Below are 15,177 nucleotides of genomic sequence, written 5' to 3'. Positions count from 1 at the left end.
AGAGTCTTGCCCTGGCCAGTTTGGCTCAGTGCTTAGAGTATCAGCCTGAGGTCCAGAGAGACCGGGGTTCAGTTCCCACTGAGGGCACGTACCTCAGTTGCAGTTTGTCCCCAGCCCTGGTTGGGTTGTGCAGGTGGCAGCCACTCGATGTGTCCCTTTCACATGGATGTTTCTCTCTCTCTCTCTTCCTCTCTCTCCCTCCCACTCGGTCTGAACAACAGCAACAACAAAAAATGGGAAAATGTCCTCAGGTGAGGATTAAAAAAACAAAACGAGAGAGACAGAGCCTTGCTCACTCCTTCGAGGGGTTTCGAGTTAGCAGTGGACTAGATTCTCTTTCCATTGACATGAGTCTTATTAGTAGCATCAAGGGAAACGCTTCTCAATGTTATGGAAAACAATAGCCTCCAGCTACCAAGTGCGTTCCATATGCCAGGCTCTGTGCTCAGCCCTTTGCATATATTAACCCATTTAATTCCATGACAAAGATAGAGTAGGCATTCATATGCCCACTTTATAGATTAGCGAATTGAGGCTGGAAGAGGACATAATTTGCTCAAGTTTCCATGGCTGTAACTGGGAAAACTTGGCATTAAATCCTGCTTTCTTTGACTCCAACCAAAGTCAGTGTTCTCAACCACTATAATTAGGAGCTCAGTTACATTACTACTTTATTTTGCTTTTATGCAATAATGTTTACAAGATTGGGCTCAGCCACACACCTTACGCCCATTTAGATAACAAGCAATATATTTCCATGCTACATATTCATGTCTCTGTCTTCCCCTTTGTCCCTTTTAATTTAGTGTCACTACTCCATGAAGAAGGCAGCCTCCTTTCTTGGGATTGGTACAGAGAATATTTGCTTTGTGGAGACAGATGGAAGGTAATGGGGACAGGATCTGGAAGCCTGGTGGGTGGAGGGGGAAATTCATGCTTTAAAGAAAGCAGTGCCAATGTCTGTTCACGGCTAAACATAACTGAACATCTTAAATCTGTGTCTTCTAGAGGTAAAATGATACCTGAGGAACTGGAGAAGCAAATCTCGCAAGCCAGGAAAGAGGTGAGAGGGGACAGAGGAAAAGAAAACATGCATGGATCTGGGTGTGAGGGAGAGGTTGCCAGGGAGGGGATGGAAGCACGCGACAAAGGCGGTATGCTGGACTCAGACCAGGGTAACTTATTTCCAGATGCTCTATTTCCAGGTGCTTGGCTCTTCATGTTCTGTGCAGTTTCTTGGATGTTCTCATCCCAGGTAGCCAGAGCCTATTAAAGCACTGACATCACTGTATTTTGGATTGTAGCCTAGAATTACCCTTTAAAGATTAACCCAGCCTCTCCAGCAGCCCCTCCCCTCCCCCAGCCACTCTCCTACAAAACTCCTGACTCTGAGAGTTCTGCAAGTCTGCAGGCCAAACCAATGGTCTCTGGTTGCATTCAGAGTGATTCTGGACTTCTTGATTTCCTGTATCGGGTCTGGGTCAAATATTTCAGCTCTTGCAGAATGTTTTGTTTTTCTCAGCTGCCAGAATGTATGAAGGCTGACATGTCTGTTGCTAGAGAGAGCAAGGCATGAGCATGATCACTTGGTATACTCTAGCTAGGGCTGGCCCTGACACCTGCTTTTCAGGCACGTCACGGTCTTGGCCACAGTTATCTTGCTTCTCAGAGAGAAGGTTTGCTGGCTGAGGTGCACCTACACCTTCCCAGCTCCCTCCCATCCCACCACAGTCCTCATTTTGAAAGTGGCTTCACAGTGTTCTCCTGTAACTTTCCAGTGGGTAGCAACGAAGTCAGGTGTGACTGCTGAAACATGAAAAGCCCAGCTTCCGAGCTGGACTGGAAGTATCTCTGCCCTCACAGGATTTCACACTCAGAAAAGATAGGTTCTTTTATATATTTTTAAATTTTGACATTATATTTCTGTTATTTTACTCTTTATATTTTCATTGTTTTATTATTTTAATCATCTTATCCAGAGCATGCTAGATTATTGTATTTGGTTTAAAATTCTGTACTTAAAATTTTTGCCTTAATTGTAGATGTATTGGCTTTGGGTGTGTCCTTAGATTTACATTTGTCTTTATTTTTTAAAACCCCTCCAATGACAAGTGGATTTAAAGTTGTCTGGTGGTAGAGATGATCAGATTTATGCCTCTTGGGTAAAATTCTAGATTACAACTGCCCGTTCTGATGTGAACTACAGCTATCGAATCCCAGTTTTATCTTTTTTAAACCTAGTTATATCTTTTTCTGCAGAAGTTGCTATCAAAAAGAATTTTCTTCATGTCATCAGTGCTTGTTGGTGGGGAATATTGATTGAACTTTTTGTACGGTTCATATGATTCATTCATTCATTCCTCCCTCCCTGCCCCCTCTCTTTTCCTTTCCCCCTTTCTCCCTCCCTCCCTTCCTTTCTTCCTTCTTTCCTTCCTTGAATTTTGCACTTTTTATTGAGAAAATTTCAAATAAAGAGAAAACTAATAGAATGAGCATCCATATAACCATTAATATCAACAATCATTAGTGCATGCTCCATTCTGTTTCATCTACACCCTATCCTCTCCCCCCACCACTTGATTAGTTTGAAGCGCATCCCACACACCATATCATTTGATATATAAACCTTTCAGTAGATCTATAAAAGATATGCCCTCTTTTTTTAAAAGAAGTAATACCATTATAAGAAATTATTTCTTAATACCATCAAATACCCACTCTATATTAAAATTTCTCCCATTCCCTTTAAAAAAATTTTTTTTCTTTATTGAATTAGAGAGAGAGAGAAGAAGGGAGAGGGAAGGAGAGATAGAAATATCAATGAGAGAGAACATCGATTGGCTGCCTCCTGCATGCCACCCACTGGGGATTGGGCCCACAACCTGGGCATGTGCCCAGTAGGGTGCCTGGGTCAATGCTCAACCACTGAGCCACACCATTCCCCTTTTTAAATAGTTGGTTTGTTTGAATAAAAATTCATAAAAGGTTTGTGTTGCATTAGATTGATTCATTATTTAAATCTCATCTAATGTATAATTTCCTCCTCCTCCTTTTTTTAAAACTCCTACAATCGATCTGTTGAAAAAACCAAATCCCTTACCCTTGTAGTTTTCCACATTATGAATTTTATAGATTACATCACAAATTTGAGACTCTAAATGCTCCCCTCCTCTGCACCACCCATCTGTTCTCTGTATTTCTTGTAATTTGGCAGTTAGATCTCGAGGCTTGGTGAGATTCAGATGGAAATGTTTCCAGGAGTTATTCATGGGTAAATTTTGTCCATCAGAAGGCATCTCGAGTCCCTTCCTGTGAAAACATTGATTAGTGGGTTCTGGTATGATCAGTCCGCCTGTTATAAGAGCTGTGCATCACCTCTCACCTCATGGATTTTCCTGCCATCGATGTTCGTTGTCTAGATCCATTTTTTCTTGGGTCATGTTCTAAATGGATTCTCTCATTCCTTCCTTTACTGGCAGGCGTACTACTCATCCCCATTGGGTTTCCCTAAGCAAACAGGGTTCACAGACAAGGCAGGGTAGATGTTTCCTTCTTTACCCTCATTTACTAATTTTCAGGATACTGAGCTAGTTGCCTAGCATCCCCTAAAGATCATCAAATCTTTGTTAGTATCATTAAGAACTCATGTCCTAGCATATCCGATGGGGCTTAGCCCACTGCGATCATCATTATTTCCACTGTGCACATTTTGGGTTGCTTTAACAATCGAAGTGCACAAGACTGACATAGTCTAAAGTTGAGAATCTGAAAAGAGAAGTTTTTTCAAAAGTAAAAATTGCTCTAGGCACATTTAAAAGTAGAGCAGAGGGGTGAGAGTTGGTGTATCTCCTCAGTTCTCTTTCAAGTCAGTTAAAGCTGGAACCTGGATTCACCAAGGACAAACCTCACATCTATTCTGAGATAATAATACCTGACGACTAGTTTATTTTTCTCAGTAGCTTCAGACCTAGTTCTGCTTCAAGCTTTTAACTCGGATTGTTTCAGATGTAGGAAATAGTGCATCTAGTGGTTTGTTTTTGTTTTTGTTTTCTGTTGGAATCCAATTCCCTGGCCAACCACAATCCATTAGAAATCTGTTGAGCGGTGACCTTTACTGGGTGTTGAAAACCACAGAGACAGGAGGGGCTCTGAAGTGCTTATGAAGACACAAAACTAGTATAGCCACTGCGTATCTGGGAGCGTTTTTGTCTGTGACTTTTGAAATGACAAACTTGCTTAGGGGATGCAGCTTATTGTCAGCACACCATCAGTTCTGTTACCACGGAGTTTTCTTATTAATCCCAGGAGGTACGTGAAAGGAGAAATCTGGAAGGTTAAATCCAGAATGCAAAAGTTTAATTTCAGGGACTGATATTTATAGTGAGATGGTTTAAAAGGTGAGAAAAAGTCATTAATATGCTGGAATAGCTTGCATAGGTGTTTTCTCACCGTCAGGGGGTCATAGAGTTTATGAGGGAAAGTTGAACTGTTAAGACACCTTAAATGGTTTCAGTAAATTACTTTTTTATTGCTTTTAATGACTGATGCAAATCTGGTCCTATATCCTTTAGGCCACTGACATGGTAAAGATAGGATCTGTTGGTAGCTGAGGACAGGGAGGAATTCTCAAAGCCCATGGCTCCCCAGGGACTCTGTCACCTACTGGCTCCACTTGAAGAAGTTTGGGTGTCACTGCCGTCTGCCTAAATGGCAAGTGGATTCACTGGGCACCATCACTTTGATTCCTGTGCATCTCAATTTTGAGATGTGGACCTTGCTCTGCACCACTTTACCAATGAGAAGTGATATTGCTGTCAATGGTCAGCTACATTCGAGTGAGTCTAGTTCAAATGGGACATAAACATCTTTTATAAGAATACAAAAGCTAAAACTGAGGGAGAATATGATTCCATCCTAAATGGAGGTAAAAATGAATTGAATGGGCAGTAAACCTCTACCTAGTGGCCATGAATTCTCTTGTGGGGCCAAGGTGCTGGCTGGAATTACCGCTCATCTCTGCATGTATCCCTCATCCCCCCTTCTCTCCATTTCCTTCCAACTCCTGTCCACTCTGCAAGGTGCAGCCATCAGCTAGATGAGGAGAAATGACCACGGTAGGAGCTATGCAGGTTCTCTTCCAGCATGTTCTAAGAGTTTCTCTGTTGTAGCACCTGTTTCGAAGAAGGTATCTAGTGAGGTTACCTTAATCCCTCTGATTTCAAATTGGTATCTGACACATTCTTTGTTTGGTAACTGCACTTACTTCACAAGGAGACAAGCACACAGGCATGCATGGTTGCATGGTTTATCCCTGGAGCTGTCTGTCTGTCTTCCTAACGTCCCTTTTCACCTTGGACAAGGCTAACCATGTTGGCATTCTGGAGGCCCATCGAATCTCCCCAAGGAGTTAGGAATCACACGGAATACCAGTTTTCCATTGTGGAAGAGGTTATTTACTTTCCATCTGGGAAAGCGAAGAACAGGAAATGCTGTAGAAAGAAATGAGACTAAAAATACTGAGTTGGGACAAAGGGACTACTATCGTCATAGCACTTTCTGTTTCCTTCACCTCTTTATAATATGAGGCTATATAGTGGAGAAGTTTAGAGACACGAACTGAGTTAATGATAATCTCCAAAGGAGCCAAATACATTTCTGGATATATTATAACTTTGTAATTTTTCAACCTGTTATAGGACACATTTAGAGGTGATGGTGACAATTCTGCCGTGTGGGTCTTTTTCACAGGGAACAGCACCGTTTCTCGTCTGTGCTACTTCAGGCACGACTGTGTTGGGCGCGTTTGATCCCCTGGATGAAATAGCGGATGTCTGCGAGAGGCACGGCCTCTGGCTTCACGTGGATGTAAGTTCACCTCCATGTACTCATCCGTTCAACTCCTTAGTCTTTGTGCAACGTTGGTGGGACATTTTTAATATCCTCCGAAACTAGATGTGAGGTCCCCAGCTACGTTTTTAAAATTTCTAATTATGGGAAATTGATGTTTTTTTTGTGTGTGAGGTATAAAGAAGATTATTCTAAGACTTGATGTAAATTTTGTTTCGGTTTTCTGGATTCCATTTTATTTCCTCTTCTCCCATGGACCATTTTCTTTGGTCCCTTGAATCTACTGTCATTGAGACAGCATGGTGAAGGGCCCATTTTGGAGTCAAGAGACTTTGGATTCAAATTAGCCTCTTTTTTTCACTGTGACCTCAGCTCTCTGGGCTTTGTTTCTTCATCTGTAAAGAGGGCGATGGCTGATGTGGTCTGCAAAGTAACTTTTAGCTTTAAAATTATACCAATCGGCCAAAAAATGTGAAAAGCCACACCACATAATGTCATGCTCTGATTAAAGCAGGTTTTATCTAGATCTATTATAGATAATTATTTGAGAGGGACTGGGATAACTTACATTTTTCATAACCTTTTTCACTTAAAGGATTGGGTTTTTTTCCTAATTAATTTTGTAAGTCCTGGGGTTATTTATAACACGCTTTTTCTTAATTAAAGGTAACTCTTAAAATGCTATTTATCTAACATGAAAAGGTTGAATTCAGCCATGTATAAATGCTTGTTGAGCATTTTATTTTATTTGTGTGTGTGTGTGAAATTGGGAGTTAATTACTTTGATTCAGCCCAATAGAAGGGACTGTTGAATATGCTGATGAAACTTTAGGGAACCTTTCACTGGTGAGTGGTTCCTAGCCTCCTCCTCAGAAAAAAAAGAAAGGACAATACTTTTAACTTGCCAGATGAAAGGTAACTAAGCATTTGGAGGACATACCTACAAATAATTTTATAGTTTGGATGATTTCATGCTTTCAGAGTAAAGCATCTACATGATATGATATAGAGAGATTTTTCAGCAACTCCAGACTTTCATTGAATGTATGCTAATGTATGGTAAAAGCAGCAGAAATATAAACTCACTAGGCTTATAGGCTATATTAGTATGCCAATGGCAATATTTCAGGTAGGGTATTTGTGACGCCTTTCAATGGAATTGTAATACTTGTATCTGTTTACATTTCAACTTATATCTTATTGATTTTTATAGACTTAGAAGCATAATAATACATTATGTCCTAAAAGATAATATGAAATGAGTACTTCTGGAACTGTGGGAATAAGGGGGGGGAAATACATCAGCATTTATACTTGAAAATTCTACTGTCATAAAAAACATCAAATATGGATTATATAGTTTATATAAAATAGTAACTACAGCTATTTCTAAATTGGAAATGATATTAAAAGATTTATGGGGCTTAGAGAGAATTGTGATTTATAAGTATGAATAAAAACCTCTCCAGGTTTTCTAAAAATTAAAGGTTGAATTTTGGAAGGAAATGCTTCTATAAGGAAATATGTAAGCCACACAAATTATTCTTTTTACATGTAATGAATTTCCATAGTATTAGATTAAATTGGACAACTGTTAATCTGACCTATTAAAGAAATTATCTCTAACATAGAGACACGTTCACCCATTTTTTAATATTGCAGTGATCGCATCTGTTGATAAAGTTTCACATAGAAGCATGTAGCTATTCTACCTTTTTATACCATGCACAGCTTCATTAATTTTAGAGATTAAAAAAATGAACAAAATTAATATAATTTCTTTGATCTGTTGGAAATTTTCTAAAGAATGCTTTAAAGATACTTTAAATTATTAAAAACTCTGGTGTTTATTTTCTTTTTTAAATATAATTCTGATTCCTTATTCTTTCGGGTTTTACAAAAAACCCAGGTTGCCCTGTATATATACCACAATTTATTAATTCTAAGATACACTTAAAAAATATTTTTAACATGTCTGAAATTGGTATGTTGATACCCTTTTTTTTTTAGTAGTAGTAACAAAAATGGTGACTCTTAACATTGATAGTGGCTTAAGCTGGGTTAATTACAATGCATTTTTAAACAACTAAATAAGAGAAGTTCTAGTTTTGTTGACATTTTTTGCCTCCAGTTCTATTCTTCTTCCGTGAGAGCCGATCATCATTCCAGCCTCTGCCTCCGCCCAGGATGTCGGGGCCGGTCTAGGTCTTCTCCCAAGCTAGGCTGTAGCTGCTGCAAAGCCTCACATGCCCAGCCCCGCTTCCTCCAGCCTTTCACCCCCTCTTCAGTCCAAGGCCCAGGGGGAGTAAACACTGTATTTACAATCATGGGCTTTTACACGCTGCTGGATCTCAATTCTACCCCTGCCTCCACCTCCCCTTCAGGACTGGCCCTACGGTTCATTTATTACCTAAATAAAGAAAAAAATGTGTGTAAAATGCTAACTGTGCTAACTAGCATACAGTAATAGCTCAATAAATGATGGTTCTTGTTGAGATGGAAAACCAAGCTCCTTGTGTAGCTGACTTGTTTGATGTTTTTGCAAGTTTTGTAGTTATTTTAGAACATTCAGCAAACAGAAGTAGGACCTAACATCGGGAGTGTTGTGTTTCTCCTTTCAGTTTTTTGAGGAATAGGATTGTGGATGAGCTGTCAACCCTGCAGCCCACTCTGTAAACCAGTGGACTACTGCCTCCAAGGAATGCATGTGATTTGAAAACTTCCACCCAGCTCACAAGGATCGGGAGAACATTGTTTACTTTGGGGGGAGGAAGAGGAGGCAGAAGGTAGCACAGAGACACAAGGAGTGCAGCGGAGTGGGTGAGCCAGGTGGAAAGAGGAAGGGAGTAAACGAGTGTGTCTGAGTCTTGCTAGTTCATCCTTCCCCTAATTGTCACTGCGAGGTTCTGAATGAAGTTGGGGATAAAGGGATTGAGAAAAGGCGGCAACTCGGTGTTTAGGGTGTGTAGTAGAAGCACCAGAACATAATATGTAAATCACCTTAAAGTTTGTGAAGGTCAAGATCTCAAAATCCAGAACTGGGGTTCTTTAATGAGCAGGCCAGGGTAAAGTTTTTCCTAGAGGCTGAAGGCAGTTGTGTCTGTATCTCAGCCCAGGTAGACACGGTCTATCGGGAATGCCAGTGGGGACGAGTGCGGCAGGAAGGGAACTTGACTGACAGCCTGTATCAGTCCTGTCGCTGGGAATTATTTGGGGACTTTCATGCGTACCACCTTCAGTTCATAGACCTTTGGGAGCCCCATGGGGTTACTGGAGACTCTAGTCCGTGCAAACAGGGCTGGAAATAAGGAGACACAAGTGAGGTTTCTAGGACTCAAATTAAGAAGGGATCCACCCTTAGGGCATGCAAGAGCCCAACTCTGAGAGTGTGCCTTCTTAAATTGTGCACCTTCGGTGACACACTCACTGCAGTGTCAGCCCTGAATGAAAGAGCTATCTTTTAAGTGGGATTGAAGGCCATGCCTTATTGTTCACTGATGGGCTAGCTGTTGCGACACTCCGAGGATCATGGAGATGTCTCATTTCTTTTACCTTCCACATCTGTGGTGTACACAGTCATGCCACTTCTTCCCACGTGACACTGGGTATTCCTTATCATTATAAATTCCATAGCCTAAATTAGGATGGTCTACATCCTAGGCAGTTCCTAAACTCACCTCCTGCCTATCGTACTTCCTCACTCTCAATTATCCATGCCACACTCTACCATTTGGCCAACTGGTCATCTTCCCTAAGTTACGATGGTACTGTGAAAAATAGTATGAGCTTTGGCTCTCAGATCTGGTTTTTATTACCTGCGAAGCCTTAGATAGTTTACCTACCACCTCTGAACCTTAGTTTTTTCTATTAAAAATGGAAGTGATAATAATTCCCTTATCAGTGTAATGTTGTGCAGTGTACATAGTCTTGGAGAGCATTCAACGTAGCCCGACACTTCCCTCCTATGTCCTCACTGCAATTGCCCTTCACTGCCCAACAAATTAATCTTGGAGGTTTGCTCGATTTCAAGAACAAAACTGACTTTCTTGTTCCCCCCATTGATTCCTCCCTCCTTTCTAGACTTATTGACTATGGGATTTCCTTTCATGTTCTTATCAGTTGCTCATACTTACCTTTCCAGTGAGTAACTTCCTTAAGTCCCAGGTTTCCTTTCTTCCACTCTCACATTATTGATTTGCAAATATATCTGAAAGCTATTTGGCTGAAAAGATCTAATTTTTCAATAATAGGGTTCATTTCCACCTAGTCGAAGCTAGTTGGCTATGATTTCCTGTATTCCCTCCTGTCCACCTTGTCAAGCAGGTGCCGTATTTATTATGCAGAATGCCAGCCCTTAGTCCCTGAGTCATTGTCAACATTGGTACCTTGTGTATGGTAGAATCTTGGCTTTGTACATTTTAGATTGCAAGCTTTGAGGAGGTGTAGACGGTGTCTTTTGAACATTTTCAACCACGTGCAGCTCAACAGGTTAATATAACGATTTCTTTATGATGTGTGAATTTAAATCCTAAGGGTCAATGGGAGCCATCTGCTGTGATGAGGTTCTGATTGCCTGAGTAGAGCCAGTGGTCAGACTTTTCTAGAGCACACATTGATTAACATCAACTCCAAAAGGAGCAAGGCAGATTGAGGTTGTCACACAGGGTTTTCTATGACAATCGGCTGGTAAACAAATACCACTGGACTAACATTGTTTTGGTTCCATCAATTTCTCAACAGGCTTCTTGGGGAGGCTCGGCTTTGATGTCACGGAGGCACCGCAGGCTTCTGCAAGGCATCCACAGGTAAATGCAGTTAGTTCCCCAGGCACTTGGAAATCTCTCTGGCCTTTGCGCACTTCAGTGACATTCTGAAAACAGACAAAGAAACAAAGTAACTGCTTTACTTGAAGAAAAAATACACCCTCAAATGCCAAACTCCCCGGACTACGCACACAAGGGATGTTGTTGAACATGACCTAGGGTATGAGTACTGAATGTATGTGCTGATGGTCATCTTTTTTCCTCCAGTAGAAATGAATGAATACCCTCCCTACCTTGTTCTTGTCTTTGTTTTACATAACAGAGCTGATTCTGTGGCCTGGAACCCCCACAAGATGCTGATGGCGGGGATTCAGTGCTGCGCTCTGCTCGTGAAAGACAGATCTGTGAGTATTTCTCTGATGGCCAGTGGGCACCGAGAGGGGTTCAATTACGGGGTTCGCAGAGGATTCATTTTTTGCTAATATCTTGGTGTTTTGGGCCAGATATTAGATGAAGGTCTTTGGTAAATGTTTATGCATCAACCGGACAGATAAATAGTCTCAGTTGAAAGAGGTAGTGTTTCTGCTTAAGTAATTTTATAAATTTGATTTAGGGTATTATGTAATCTCATTAGTTACAGCAAAATGGTCTCTCTTGCTCTCATTTGGATTATATTTTAAAAAATCAGTTTTAAACACTGCCAAGATTTTTTTTTTCTCCTTGATTAAGTCAGGGATTTAAGTTATCTTGAAACTTCTGCTCGCCGAGAAAGTGGAACAGATGTGTGTCATACATTAAATCGAATGCTTAATATGCGTAGCTGGGGCTTAACAGCCCGTTTATATGGGAAGATGTTAGTTCAGGGCTGATCATCAAACACGGATTTAGTAGAGGATTGTCTGCCTCTGCCTCAAGTGGTCGGTACTAAACTTCTTTTGGAATATTGGGGAGAGTCGAGAACTAGTCTGGATTACCGAGGGGTGAGTGGGCAAAGAGTCGCTGAGGTTGTTCTTGGCTAGAGGTATAAACTGTTTTCTGTGGGTTAAATAAGGATCCCTGTGGGACGTGGCCCAGGCTGGGAAGTGCCACTTCATTCTTAGAAATGCCTCCTCAAGATCTGTGTGCAGCGGGTGGTGATCTGCTCAGCCATCTGTTTACATTTTTTCTTAGGGGACTCCCTTTGCCAATGCTCAAGTCATTTTCTCTTTTTGAGGAATTTTATTTCAAATGAAAACCATATTTAAAATGTGAAGCCTAGTCTTGCCTGTGTGGATTGTCACACCTCTGTTTAAAGAAAGAATTGTGGTATTTATATGGCAGTGCCCGTTGTATTTTGAGATGACCAAACGGAGTGTCCATCGGAAACTAATGACAGATTCTGCATCTGTGGATAGGGACACTCTTGGGAACACAAATCTATTCCTGACTGTTTTGCAAGGCTGACTATTACTGTATTCACTTCCATTGAACTATTTTTCATTTAAATTTTTAAATTGTAGAGTGATGACTGCATGTTAAAACTGAATGGTAGTTTAAGATGATTCTATTATTTGTGAACAAAAGAACATACTCAACTTGCCCATAGTTACATATTTAAGACATGGCAGAGTTTAGGAGTAAATCCAGGTTTTCCTTTGGTCTAGATATAAGAACAAAAATATGTCAAGTATCCTGTATGGGCCAGGCATTTTTTATCTGCTTCTTCTCTGATGAGCCAATGTGAATGGCATTCTTATCTCTTGGTGTGCTGCTCTTAGGAGTGGAAAATTAAGACCAAAACTTTTATGACTACCCTTTTAAATAATTTTCTAACTTTCATACATTTTTCTTGTTGAATGATATTTGAGCGATTTAGTCAAGAATGTATTTATATTTATGTACTTGAAGCAATCTTAAATTTTCTGGATCATCTAGCTCTATAACAGGGGTTAAAATTGAATTTTTTGAAAAAGGATTTATCCCTGGATCTCAATAAAAACAATAATACCCATGTCTGCTCACTTGGCAAGAATTAAGAGGTTAGAAAAATCGCAGTCATTGTGTAAAGAATTGAGCACTTTCAAAAGTTGCCCTTTTTTTTTTGGATGAAAGACTGTTTTCAAATTCACTGGAATGGAGAGCTGGACCATGAGATATGAGAAGTTCTGTGTCGGCAGTTTTCTCTCTTTTGTACCTGTTTTCTACCTCTGTTGTTCTCTTTCATATTCATTTATTTATTCATTCTACCAACACTAACTGATTTCCTATGTAGGCCAGACGGTGTTGATTCTGAGCTTATAAACCAGACACATCTCCCGTAGTCAAAGAACGTATGATCTTACAGAAGAGACAGGGAACAAAATATACTTGTTTAATTCCTTAATTACTATTTTGATAAGTGCTCCAAAGAATGTGTCAGACACTGTTGATTATATATTCTGTGGCCATTCCAACCTCCTCCCCTTCTATCTCCCAAAATTCATCTAACCAATCTCCTTTACATCTAAAAGTCACCATATGGCACAGACATGGCCAATATGATGTGAGGGGCTTTTGCAGAACATTTTACTTTCTGCTAGAGGTGATACACACAAGAAGAGAGCACTCTTCCTCCTTTCCTACCTTGAATGCAGTTGTGTCACAACATGATGTATGGAGCTCTGATCTCGTAACCATAGACGATGACCCTACATCGAAAAGTGAGCATACACAGAATGGCAGAGCAGAAAGAGGAAATGTTTCGGTCTTGGATAATGATTCTGCAGTGTTGCACTAACCCTAGAAGTGCCTGCTTCCAGACTTTTTGTGATATGAGGTAATTAAATATGTTTATTGCTAAAACTACTTCCATTGGGTAATGTGTTACTTACAGCCAAATGCACTCCTCTCTGATACAGAAGGTAGTGTGCTACTCTGAATACACAGCAGGGAGATCTGAAATGTACTAGGTGGGGGATAAAAAAAACAACCATGCTCAAGTCTTTAAGAAAGAAGAAACTTTTTAATTTTAGGTACTGAAAGAAGTCATTGTTGCTGAAGCACAAAGAATAATGCCAAGACCAGCATGAGATAGGACTAAGAGTAGGCAGTGGATAAAACATGCAAGATCTTAGAGACCATTTTAATGATTTTAGACTTAATCTTCAGAATGGTGGAAGAATTTTAAAACCAGGGAGCAATCTGAAAATATTTTCATTTAAGGCAATTAATTGGAAGGGAATAAGAATGAATATAAGTAAAGGCTTACAGTACCCAAGCAAGAGTTGATGGTAGAGAAGATGGAATAATGTGATGAAATGTATATTTTAGGTATCAATAAGACAGGGCTGAATTACCAGTTGTACATGGGAGATGAGGAAGAAGCAGGTGTCATGGTTGACTTTCTGATTAATGATACAGCAACTGAGAGAATGGTCCTATTTAGGGAGATGGAGATCGCTAAAGGAGGAGAATCTTTGAGAGCGAAAAATCTTGGTTTTAGCATTGGCTCTGTAAAATTTGAAATTCCTATGAGCTATTCAAATGAAGATGTCGTGTCAGCCGTTGACATATGGATCCAAAGTTAGAAAAAGAGGTCTAAGCTGGAGAAATATATTAGGGCATTATTGACATGTAGATGAATTTTGAGGTCATAGGAGAGGAATAGATGGCCTCAGGAGGAACTTTGGAGTGGGAAAAGAAGAGGACCTAGAACTTAGCCCTGAAGAACGTCAGAGGCCAAAGATTGGATGGAAGAGGAACTCACAGTGAAGCCTGCGCTGCAGTAGCCAAGGAGACAGTAGGAAGACCAGGAAAGAGTGATGCTAATAAATCCAAGAGAAGAGCATTATGCTGAGAATGACTGTCATCCTTTGTGTCAAAGCTCAAATGTCCCTTCTTAAGGGTTCCCAGACTCCACAAGGTAAACTGGCATCTCCCCACCGTCCTTTCTCCAGCCCTGTTCCCTTCCTCTATAGTCCTCACCATGATTTGCAATTATGGCTTCTCATGTATTAACTTTCCCTCTGCCTAAAATGCGGGCTGTGTGATGATAGGAACTACCCTTTATATTCACCACTGTATTTCCAGTGCCTAGCAAGTTTTCACTGAACAAGGAAAAAATTTAAATTTGCTGAAAAATTTAATGAGTAAATAAATCAGAAGCCCTCGGAAATATCTGCCTTCATGCCAACAAAAACGAAGAGTTTCCCATCCCTCCCCTACCCCAAATTATTCCTGTTGAGAGCTCTGATTAAACAATGATTAAAATTACAGTGGATGAGCTTTATTGCCTTGGCCTTCCCACAGGCTTGAGCACGCCTCCGACAGTAATTGATGAACAGTGATTTCAGTTTGGACTGACTTCTCCAGTTAATGGAAGGGAATAAACTCCAGTTAAAGAAAGCAAATTACTTAGTGAATATACTTCAGTTTAGGAATAAACTAATTCCCTAATTTGTATCCTCAAAGCCCTAACATTCACAATGCTGCTTTTCTGATTGACCAGCTTGTGGTGTTTGCATTTTTAATTTCCTGTGTTAGTAAAAGGACTGCTTTAGAAACAAAGCAGAGCTTTGTTCTTGAAGTGTGCTATCACTAACCCTCTTTG

The 15,177-nt window shown here is 40.3% G+C and overlaps 1 protein-coding gene across 1 annotated transcript in view; it reads left to right on the top strand.

Moving 5' to 3' along the window:
* The window catches only part of GADL1 (glutamate decarboxylase like 1), a 160,591-nt gene that overhangs the window by 39,059 nt on the left and 106,355 nt on the right, over positions 1–15,177 (top strand). The window contains exons 7-11 of the mRNA XM_036266891.1: positions 807–886; positions 1,009–1,063; positions 5,749–5,865; positions 10,588–10,652; positions 10,933–11,014. Of these exons, the coding sequence (XP_036122784.1) occupies positions 807–886; positions 1,009–1,063; positions 5,749–5,865; positions 10,588–10,652; positions 10,933–11,014 (399 nt within the window). The remainder of the gene's footprint in view (positions 1–806; positions 887–1,008; positions 1,064–5,748; positions 5,866–10,587; positions 10,653–10,932; positions 11,015–15,177) is intronic.

Source organism: Molossus molossus, unplaced genomic scaffold, assembly GCF_014108415.1.
Source record: "Molossus molossus isolate mMolMol1 unplaced genomic scaffold, mMolMol1.p scaffold_m16_p_18, whole genome shotgun sequence".
NCBI lineage: Eukaryota > Metazoa > Chordata > Mammalia > Chiroptera > Molossidae > Molossus > Molossus molossus.
This window is presented reverse-complemented; position numbering and strand designations above follow the sequence as displayed.